Source organism: Centropristis striata, chromosome 19 (genome assembly GCF_030273125.1).
Source record: "Centropristis striata isolate RG_2023a ecotype Rhode Island chromosome 19, C.striata_1.0, whole genome shotgun sequence".
Classification (NCBI taxonomy): domain Eukaryota; kingdom Metazoa; phylum Chordata; class Actinopteri; order Perciformes; family Serranidae; genus Centropristis; species Centropristis striata.
The window spans coordinates 22120588-22132193 of record NC_081535.1 but is presented as its reverse complement, the minus strand read 5'-3'; the positions used below and the strand labels follow the sequence as shown (position 1 = coordinate 22132193).

Genomic DNA, 11606 nt, shown 5'->3' with positions numbered 1-11606 from the left:
GCGCGAGCAATGACACATCTGCACGCGCATTTATTTCGTGTCACGCGCGCAGATTTCAACTGCCGCGCACACTTTTTTGATCTTCGCGCACATATTCAGCAACCGCGTGAAGCAGATTCTCCCCCGTGCTCGCTCGCGGTGGAGCTCTGCTGGCGCGGAGTGAGGACTTTTGACACATTGGGGACGGGGCCAAGGCTGACCCCCGGCCTCTTATGATTGGTCATTTTCCAGCCCTCCACGTGGGTGCCTTTTCAGTTTCCTGCTGACAGCTGGTAGCGGCGGCATCATCTAAACAACAACAACGGTTGTTTCATGACGTTCACGACCACAACTCTACGCTTAATCACTGGTAATAAAAAGGTTAAAAAATGCTGTTTCTTGTTTCTATATGATCATACAGTATCTCCGCAGTCCGTCAACACACACCGGATCCGTCTGTGTCCCGAGGACGCACGAGATCTCGCGAATTCACGCGTAATGAAGTGATATAACCGGAAGAGAATCATCATCTCATTAATGACTGGAGACAAATCCAGCGACTCGGTCTTAACGATCGCTAACGAGGTCGGCCGGAGCCGACAAGAACCTCTTGTTAACAAGCCGGCTGACCTCGTTAGCGGTAGTTAGTTACAGTTAGCTCTGTAGCAGTACAGTGTGGATGTGCTAACAGGCTAACAGTTAGCTCTGTAGCAGTACAGTGTGTATGTGCTGCTGCTGCAGGAGGTGTTCACTTAGCGATCTCTGTTTGTTTCATAGACTGTATATAAATAAACTTCAGGTCTGTCCCCGCCCATCATGACGTCTTCAAGTTGTGAAATACGTTAACCTGAGGTACTTTATTTCGAAAATATACCGGATGTTTTATTTTGTGTCTGTGCACGACTTCCTGTCCTGAACGATCTGCTCTGTGCTGAATTTATCACGTGGAGGGCTGGAAAATGACCAATCATATGAGGCCCGGGGTCAGCCTTGGCCCCGCCCCCAATGTGTCAAAAGTCCTCGCTCCGCGCAAGCAGAGCTCCACCACGAGCGACCCAATGTGTCAAAACTCCTCGCGCCCCGCGAGCAGAGCTCCACCGCGAGCGAGCACGGGGGAGAATCTGCTTCACTCGGTTGCTGAATATGTGCGCGAAGATCAAAAAAGTGCGCGGCAGTTGAAATCTGCGCGCGTGACACGAAATAAATGCGCGTGCAGATGTGTTATCGCTCGCGCGACTTTTGACTCAAATATGACGCCATACAGCAGTTTCTGGTCTACCACTGCCTCGATCAGTTAGTTTGTTTGTGTTATTGTTTGCCTTTGGTGAATCTGAACTAACCTATTAAAACACTGACATCACACAATAACCCGAAGAAACTCACCAATCAGCTGTGGTAGATCAGTAATTCCTGTGTTCTGCTATGTAAAATTACTATTTTTGTCAAAGGAGTCTGGTGGCTTTGATGAGAACATAGAACAGCTCCAGTTTCCTCCATGTAAACTTAAACAGGGCTGTCTGATAGCAAGCTAAAGTGGTGAAAATAATTACAAAAACAGCGTAAACCTAAAATTATACAGATTTTTTAGGTGTTTTCATGAACTTAATCTCTGTGCCTTTCCCTTTGTGTTCCAGGCCGCAGTGACCATCCAGGACAGCTGCTATGAGGTCCAAAAGCTCCTCCTCCAAGAGAGTGGACGCCCTTCCCCTCGCGCTCAGCGGCCGCACCTTCCGAGCATCCGGGGTAATACGCTGCAAGAACAGGAGAAGCAGCGAAACCTGGAGAAGCGGAAAGAGGAGGTGGTGGCAGCTCAGCGGCTCCAGGACCGACTGCGCCAAGAGAAGGAGCGCTGGGAGAGGGAGTGCCAGGCCAGGGAGAGCCAGCAGGGGGAGCTGGAGAGCAGGCTGGAGGAGAGGGAGCGGCAGTGCCACCTGGAGACGGAGAGGCTGAGACACGAGAGGGAAGAGCTGGACGACCAGCTGGAGGAGTACCAGCAGAGCCTGGAGCGGCTAAGGGAGGGCCAGAGGAATGTGGAGAGGGAGCGTGAGCGTCTGGAGAACCAGCAGAAGCTGCTCCAGACCTGGAGACACAGCCGGCAGAGGAGTCTGCCCACTGTGATTCCTCACATGGTCATTCCTCTAGATGGGCAGCAGGTAGGGGGGGCACACAACTGGCAACTTTCCTCTTTCTGTGGTTTTTAAAATAACTCCTGACATTTAACCTGAGGCGTTAATCGAGGGCTCAGGAGTGCTCCTGACTAAAGCTCTTGACCCTGACATGAGTGTGAGGTAGATATGTAGTGTTTATGGAGTATTTCTTGGCTAAAGCCATTAATGAGAAGCTTTTCTCAGACAGCTATCAGCCTGAGTTACGCTGGTTCACTCATTTACACAGAGCAACTCAATCCCCTCTTGATATACGACCTGCGATAATGAGAGCAATTTCAGCATCATTTGTCTTAGTGCTCCAGCAGCTCCACTCACCAATAAACATCTTAATGATTGATGATAATTAAACCGTTGCACATAAAAGCCCCGACAAAATAATTAAAACTGGAGGCACGCAGCCCAAGAAACCAATCAATCGTGTCCGAAAGGACTTAAATTATCGACACTTTGTTTGAAAAACACTACAGTGAAATGTCCCCTGCAGCTGGAAGGCACGGAGGATAAAGGGTGCACTGTTCTCCGTTGCCCTTTTAGGACTCCGTGTACCTCACATGGACAAGCAGCAGCGGTGAAACCAATATAGCACGTACATCTATGTGAGCCTGTGCTTTGTGCTGCTCAGTTCAGCAGGTGTGACTGTTCAAAAGACGCACACTGAGAGCCCCCGAATGGACAGACAAATGAGCAGACTCGTGTTACAATATTCCCTCTCGCCCTCATTAATTTACACACCACCGTGGGCTCTTTACAGACTGCGTGCAATGAGGCTCTTTTTTTGCAAACTTATTTATTTCCATTCATCTATTTCAGTCAGTGTGGAGGATGCATTAACAGCAGTGGTCTGACAAAAGGCGTGAGGAGGCAGTGGAGGTCCTAATGTTCGCCTAGTAATGTTTTAGCCAGAGGCAGCAGTTCACAGGGTCAGAGACAGATCAAATGACACACACACACACACACACACACACACCATCTCTCAGGTTGTTTCTAATTAGCTGTGCTGCTTCTGCTCCGTAGAGAAAAAGGAGACCTCCTCCTGTCCCTGTGGCTGCAGCAGCTTTTACCTAATATTAAAGGGTTAGTTCGCCCACATGACCCACCATTTTTCACACGTATCAACCTTTAGTTGTGATTTTTTCGTTTTATTTGTCCAGGATTTGAGTTATCCTCTCCATCCAAGAGTTTTCCCTCACACCAATATGATTCAGCTGTGGTGCTCAAAGCTGTGAAAATAACATTTCTAAAAGCAGAAAAGTACATTTTTCAGAAACACTGAAATTTCATCTGCATATTATTCATATCTCATCTAAGCTTCATCTCTGAACCTCTCTTCTTGTTTTCCGCCTTTCATCTTCGTTGCTGAACACACTCGTGACATTTGCTCTCCATTTCTCAGGACTCTACATCAGGTCAGTCCAGAGACCTCGACGGTAACGGCTCCGTGTTTGTGAATGAGGCAGCGTTCGCCAGCACCAGCGTCAACAACCGTTGCCACAAAAGAAATGACCCCAGCGCGCACAACTGTCTCAACACCCTGCTGGCGAGATCCAACAGCAGACAGCCCCCCATAGCAAAGACTCCCCACAGTCCACACTCAGACTCCCAGGGATGGATGATGGGGACAGGATACCTGTACAGCCCTGCAGGAAGGCTGGGGCTGCAGCACTCAGCCAGCGGTAAGAACTGAATGTTTTATTACCTTTTATAGGTTATAGTTATAGTTTGAAGCAAAATAGGGGGTTCATGGGGAGTCATATTTTCATGTTTTGTTGTCTCCAGTTACTATAATACCTCCTCTGCGGGATGGTTCCATTTATGTCTTTGGCTCTGCTCAGACAGCATGCGTCCTGGGCAACAAGATCTCCAACCTAAACAACAGAATAGACCGTTTCTCAATACCACCCATAACGACACATATGATCGTTTGTCAAAATGAACGTTTCGCGGGTCATGGTACAGATCCTTCTAAATATAGCGCACTCGTCATTATACATACACGTATGGTTCACGGTTGTAAAAAGGCTGCAGTTTCAGTGAATTTAGCCTACAAAACCACTGACCTAGGTTTAGGGCGAAAAACTTCCTGGTAAGGCATTATAAAAGACAGTTTAAACAGTAAATAAATGTACATGAATGCAAGAAGTGAAGTAGTTAAGGGTGACGTAAAAAGTCGTTTACTGTTGGTTTCCCATGGGACACGAACCCCGTTATCCTGGGTGAAAGTCTGCTGTGTATTTAGTTGCATATAGAGCAGGGACGTCAGACACAGAAAGCTGAGCATATGTGAGCAGCAGCTCGGCTCTTTTTAACGTGATATGACTTTATTCAGTCTTTTTATGTGATGGTCATTTCTTTTGGAGAGGAGGACGTCTCTGCAGATAATTAAAATCCTGACGATGAACACTAAATGAATTCCAACCATGAGACTGCAATAACCGCAATGTACTATTTTTTTATTGTTTTGATTGACATACCCCTTGCTGCAGAAAATAATATTCTGCACATTTAATCAATTATCATGATTTTTTCCCCCTGTTGATCGATAATCGATTCTTGGACTAACTGTTACAGCTCTCGTGTAGCCAAAATAATTTTTAAAGCATTACAACATAGAAACTAAATGAGCTTTTGAGCATGAAACTACATTAATTTCCATATTAATGAGGAAAAACAGATTTTTTTTTCTGCTTTCAAATACCATCTGTGAAGGGACCCTAGTTGACATAGAAAAACCCAGTAATGAATGCATCAAGCAGCTCAATTCCTAATTTTCATCACTGCTTATGTTTAATATCCTGTATCCTAGTGCTAATGGCGTGACATTACACAGCTCAAGTGCCTCTGGTATTGGACAGCAGTGTGCTGTTATCGTACTGTCTCTGCTGCTTAACATAAATGAGAAATCTGCTTCCTGTGAGAATGTAAACAAACCCTCTGCCTGCACTGGTTCACCCGTGTACGTGAGAGCGCACTGTACACAAACACACTCTGCTCTCAAGTCTCTATCCCTGCTGAGGCCTAGTCTGTCCTTCCTCTCAGTTAATCAGTGTCTCCTGACAAAGGAGCCGCCCCTCCTCCTCCCCCATTGCGTCCACCTGCACCAGCAGCAGCAGCAGCAGCAAACCGGGGCCTGCCAGAGGGAAAGAAAATCATTGGTTCCTCTATCTATCGACTGGCAGGGCAGACAACAGCATGTGAATCACAGTTCACAGGCGATGGCAGCCTGATTGGGATATCGATCTAAAAAAAATCTTTACAAAACTCATTACAGCATGACTTGTCATCGCATCAGGAGAACGGGGGGATGCGCGAGGAGGGAAATGAGAGATGCAGACACGTATTAATCTGCGTTTCACTCGCGAGGTGTCAGCTACATTCTCACGCCCGGCCATCCCCATTCCTTAATCCATTCAGCTCATTCTGATATTCACGGCAGGCGGGGAAAATTACAGGTTACATGTGTCCTGTGCCTTGTAAAAAATGGGGTCAGTGTTAAGTGCATCTGATGTGTTGCGGTATTGTTTACCAGCTGCAGCAGGGAGCACAATCACTTCCACATTGATCAGCTTATTAACCTTTTCTCGTTATTGAGCACACACAAGCCCCGGTGAAACCTGAGTCACTTGTTAACAAGCCTGGGGTGTATACTTGGCTGCAATCTACATTTCAGGTTGCGTTCTTGCTGACATCTACCCACAATGCATTCCTGAGTGGATCCCATGAGGGCCTGCGACGAAATACTCTTAGACACGGAATAATATTGCCCAATCTTCACATAATTCCCCATTAGATTTATACCTCTGTAAGGACTCTTTTGGTATTTTATGTGCAAACTGTGTGCCTGGTTTGTGCAGGAATCAGTTTTTTGTCATGTGAAAAGAAAAGGACTTACTTTCATATGCAAATGGTCCATTGTTCCGTCAGTCACATGGATCAAACATGATCTCACGTCTCATTCTCACCTGAGCATGTGAAGATTTCTTCCCATGCACGCACACATACACACCCTCTTTCATTCATCGGATTTCCATAATTTGTTCCCGCACAATGTAATCTTGGGGAACCAGTTGGATGGAATTTCGTGAAATGACGACTCATCTGATGAGTGGTGTCAGGTTTTTGTTGCTCATCTTTTCACACAAAGGATGAGAGCATCGTGAGTTGGCCGAGGAAGAAAAGAAAGATGAAACTGGTGCTCTTTACAGTATTAATGGCACACCTGATTATAATATGCTGCATGATGCACAAACCGGATCTGTGACTCTCTAGTAAAGTATCAGACTGCACAGTAATGGTTTAATGATACCAATTATTATGTTTGCCCTATATTGACAAAATACAATAGAATGAGATAGAATGTTTTTGTCCCCAACAGAGCAGGAAATTACTCTTTGTCCCACCAATCATCACAATGAACGCAGTGAAAACTCTCTCAGAGAGTGCACAGACTTCTGCAAAGGCCTTGCCCTCAAATCCTGACAAGGACTGTTTTCTTAATCCTGCTCACGCTTGTATGCCCGACCCTGCACAACAAAGTTCATCATTAAAATTATTTTTATATTTTTACCATCTCTTTTCGGATGTTTGTGTTTTGTTAAAACAGCGCCCCCTTTGTGCATCAGTAACCATTCAGGTGGAAAGTGGTACTGCAGCATGGGAGGCGCGTTTTTTGGTTAAAAAAAGAAAACCCCACAAAAATTATAATAAATTCCGATCAAGTTCTGTGAGAAGTTTGAGGGGAAACTTGATAAAATTAGGAAGACACCGCAGTAAAATAAATGTCACGCTTGCGGAAATGCTTTGCCTTTCTGTCCATTTCATGTTAATGAGTAACATGAAAGAATTAATACTTAAAAACATGCTCGTTGGTGGATTATGTCTTTGCAGAATTATAGGACATGCTTTGATGGATTCAGAAAAGATGGTGACACTAATTTTATTGCTTCATTTGGTTGGTAATTAGAGCCATGTTGTAGAGTTCTGCTGATACAGACTCCATCATTCTGGTTAGCACTAGTTAAATCCCCGGCCTTGCAGTTTAAGTTTCGACTGCTTGTCCCACCTGCAGCAAAATTAAATCCACCCATTCAGGAAGATTTGTGTTGTCCTGTAAGATCCTAATTTAATGCAATGTTAATTTACGAGAAATATTATTTGTGCATCTCCCCTGTGATATGTATCAACTGCAAATTTTAACAGGTTCTTCCTTTGTCCATGCATCATCCTTCCACCAAGTTTCATGTAAATCAGGCCAGTAGCTTTCCATAATTCTGCTGATAGATAAACAAACAGCACAGAAAAACAACATATGTATACAAAAGTTGATACCATTTAATAAAGAATCCTAGCATAGTCATATTTTATTGCTGTTTGTTCATTGTATTGATTGCAGATGGCTCAAAGAATCCTTTATTTATCTTTTTGTTTATCAGAAGTGTTGAACAGCGTTGTCCATACGGCTGTTACTCAAATTCCGCCTGGAAGTGTCACAGTTTTCCTGCAGACAGCAGTATAATACATAGCATCTAATGATGCTGGCAGCCCACAGCCAGCTGGTTTCTGTTGCCACAATTGGGTTACCATACTAGTCGGAGATTTCCTCCAAATGTTCTGCAGCCCTTACAAATTTGTCGCTTTCTTTTAATAGCGCACATTTGCTGTCTGTGTTGTAACACATTATTACTGCTAAAATGTTATTACCACATGGATAAAGACAGAGACTGAGTGTTTCTATCATTTGGCTGCACACTGATGTGTCATCGATCAGAATCCGGGCCTATATGGTGGCTAACAGAGCTACTCTAACAGACTCTTATACAATTAATCAAACAGAGACACTTTCCAACAGGGACACAATGAGGCAATTTATAGTTCATGCCATCTGTTTCCATGACAGCACACCTGCCTTAATGCTAGACAGCACCCACCATGCACACAAATGTAGGAGCACACACTTTTTTCAACTAGATGCCACCCATGAAAACACTCAGATCTCATCTAATTGAATGATAATGCTATTGATCCTTGCAGGGAACACCCCTGAAGCGGCGGATATAATATTTGGCTGGAAAACACTTCAGCAGGCCGTTTTTATGCCAATTCAACGGTTTGAATCCTTGTTATCTTCCTCTCCCTAAGATATTCTCTCATCCCTCCTCGTTTCCGGGCCCTCCGTCTCCTCATCTTGTCTTGTTAACCGTCAAGTGCGAGGAGGCGGCTGTCATCGAATCACGACCATGACGATGGATTATGTTGACAAAGATAATGACAAAAGTGACACCTCTAAGTAGATGGGGGAATGATGGATAGCTTGGAAATCTTTTTGTTTTCATTTTCAATCTCGTGCCCCGGTGCAGGAGTGAGCACGCAGCAGCTGTGGTTGATCTGTATGCAGTTAGTGATTAGATGAGTGGGCTAAACAATTAGACTGAGCTCATTAAACAAGTGGTACATGTCTCATTCTGTTGATTCTGTATCACTGATTAGTAAATGATTGATTTGGTCGATTTATTATCAGTATCACTAACTGCATTTCTTCTACATGGAGAATAATATTACCCCTTTTCCTTTATGAACTTGTTTTTCTTAGTTGTATTTATTTTATTTTATTGCTTCGTGTCTGCTGTTTTTGATGCCCTTATTATTTTTATTAGTATTAATATTATTGTTTTATTGCTTTAATAACACGGTTTGAGTTGCATTTTATGTGATGAAAGGTGCAAAATAAATGGAGTTTATTATTATTATCATTATTATTAGGGATTTTATGATGTAACTCACGATTTTGATACAATTCATGGTACTGGCTTAATATGATCTTCTCACAAATTTTTCAACAAAATGAGATAGAGGAAAAATTACGAGTGAAAATGTGTCTTTTTTCTTCTAAAACAAATATTTATATTTATTCAATTTGAAAAATCCCTTTTTTTCCTGAGGTACGATATAATCCATGCAATATAGTGTATATATCCTTTTAGGGTTAAAATTAATTAATAATAATAATAAATAAAAATATTTTGTCATAAATAACAACAAAAAAGAAACAGATTTTAAAAAACAAAAAAATATAATAGATACATGAATAATACAAATAAAGAAAATATCTCTGCTCAGCTACGCTAAAAAGAAGACAAAATGCTGCTTTACCTCCAATTTAAAACAGTCACATCTTTTGTCTATTGAAAGTACAGGGCAAAAGATATAAAAGCTAGATAATAGATGCATATGACTTAATGTTTTGTATCACGTTCATTATCACAACGATCCTTTCTTATGCCTCCCACAACATATTCCTTATTTGAGAAGATCTGTGTTCCCCTTACACAGATGAAATCATCAAAAGTCATTGTATGACTCTTAAAGAAAGGCTTTGTATTTTGGCTGATATTCTGTGAACTAAACTAATTTAGTCATTTGTCACAGGATTGACTGATGATTTTAACCTTTTCCACTTAAGAAAAAAGCCAGATGTTAGTGGGTTTCAGTGGGTTTTTGTCCAGTGGAAAATAGGGTTAACTGTGTTTTTCTTGTGCTCTCTCAGATCTTAACAGTCACAGCTACATTGGGGAGACCTGGCCGTCAACAGCAAGTGGAGCTGACCCATATCCAGTTCTCCCGCATCCCAGTGACCCTCAGCTGGACCTCAGTGCACTCGTTTCTTTAGAGACTGACAGCGGCGGGGAGGAGGGCAGTGAAGAAACCATTGTGTACCTCTGAATGTTGATACATTTCAGACTCTGAAAGGCCAACTAAGCACATGGAAAAAAACATAAAGACATTCATGAAGCATCAGGATTGCATCCAGGGTCGCCTCAGAAAGCATTTCTCTTTTAAATATTCTTATGTCATGTTTTTTTTAACTTGATTCTTATAAGTGTAAAGTTACTGGAAACACAAAGAGAGAAGCAGAGATAAAGAAGGTCGTTTCAGACTTACATGTGTCATGCACCTTAGCTCGAGGCACCACTGGGTGTTCAATAGCTCTTTATTTTCTGTTTTTGTGTGTGTGTGGTCTTTTTTGACTCGTTCCCTGCAGCTCCCCTTTCCCCCCTATCTGCTTCTTATTGTCCCTCCCTCGCCGCCTTCTTTTCTAGGTCCCACATATCTCATCCCTCAAGCAATATATTTATAACATTTACCAAGTAAAAGCGTATATCCAATATAAGAAAAACATCAAGCTGTATCTCTCTAGTGGGTGATTGTCTTGCCGTGGAGTAAACTGCCCCTCTTTCATTTATCAGACATGCTATGTTTATGTACAAGCCAAGCATAACGTGCAGCACATAACATTAAGATTGAAAGATGAGGTGCGACACTGTCAGTCCCACGCTTATCCGAGCGGCTGCCTGTCGCCATCATTTATTTCTTTTTATCTTAAGCACATTTTTCTTGTAAAGAGAAATAAGCACAGATGTGGGTTTTAAGAGAGATGCCGCAGCTGTGCTAATATGTCAGTTTTATCAGAGTGTAGACATTCAGCCGCAAAAGCCTGAGAAAGCATGTTTTGAGAATAAGTGTTCCAGTGAAAAGTGAGAGGAAGGTTGCGGTGCAGGAAAGAAGGAGAGAAGAAGAACATGTGGGCTCAAACCAAATGTCTGACTTTTTGTTTTTGTTTACTTCTGGCAATCAGCAACCCAGCTGCCAGAATACAATGTTGTTATTGTACATTTCTGCAAACCACAGATACGTTGAATCTCAACATTTCTAACCCGCTGCAACCCATTCTCATTCCTCACATGCCATGCAAATTCTGGGGCAGCAGCCTTCTAAGGACACGGGCTGCAAAGGTGCGGCCCGTTTAGAACAATATGTGACCTAATTCATGCTGTCAATGCTAAACTTTTCACTTGAATATTTGTGTCGTATCTTTGCATATTATCCCTCATGGGCATTTTTATGTGCAAAGACCTCCCTGTGCCAATGCTTTAGGTGTCCCTTGATGTTTTTTAAAAAACACTATAAAAGATTAAATGGTTTAATTATTTCTGTTTCTGAATGGGACAATAAGGCAGTGGCAGTATTTTGATGTAATCTTAGTACCATGTATATATCATTTGTTTGTGCTTTTATTTATTTATTACAGTACAAAGGAGTTGAACGCTTAAGGAAGGGTTGTAAATAGAAGTGTACCTGTGTGAACAGGTGTTTTTCATTTTGTTCGTTCGTGTTGTGTGTTCAGACATTGATGTCTTGATAAAATGACTTTTATTGAACTTGAACCAGTGCTGTGTTTTTCTTTAGGCTTTTAAATGGTGCTCAGTGAAGGTACCATACCATAAAAAAGCAAACTGGTAGAAACACAAACACAATGTTCAGCTCGGGTACAAGTATCACTTCAGTTTTATGGCCCTGGTCTGAATGTGAAGGGCTTCTAAACAGATGTGTGTGCTCTTGCCAGCAGTAGCAGGTGGTAGACCAGGGACCAGGTGCATGAATGTCATTGATTTCCTGTTCCACTGC

General features: G+C 42.7%; 1 protein-coding gene across 1 annotated transcript in view; it reads left to right on the top strand.

Moving 5' to 3' along the window:
* The window catches only part of arhgef28a (Rho guanine nucleotide exchange factor (GEF) 28a), a 63195-nt gene extending 51836 nt beyond the window's left edge, over window positions 1-11359 (top strand). The window contains exons 34-36 of the mRNA XM_059358054.1: window positions 1614-2132; window positions 3541-3820; window positions 9688-11359. Of these exons, the coding sequence (XP_059214037.1) occupies window positions 1614-2132; window positions 3541-3820; window positions 9688-9863 (975 nt within the window). The 3' untranslated portion in view covers window positions 9864-11359. The remainder of the gene's footprint in view (window positions 1-1613; window positions 2133-3540; window positions 3821-9687) is intronic.
* Window positions 11360-11606: the final 247 nt, after the last annotated feature.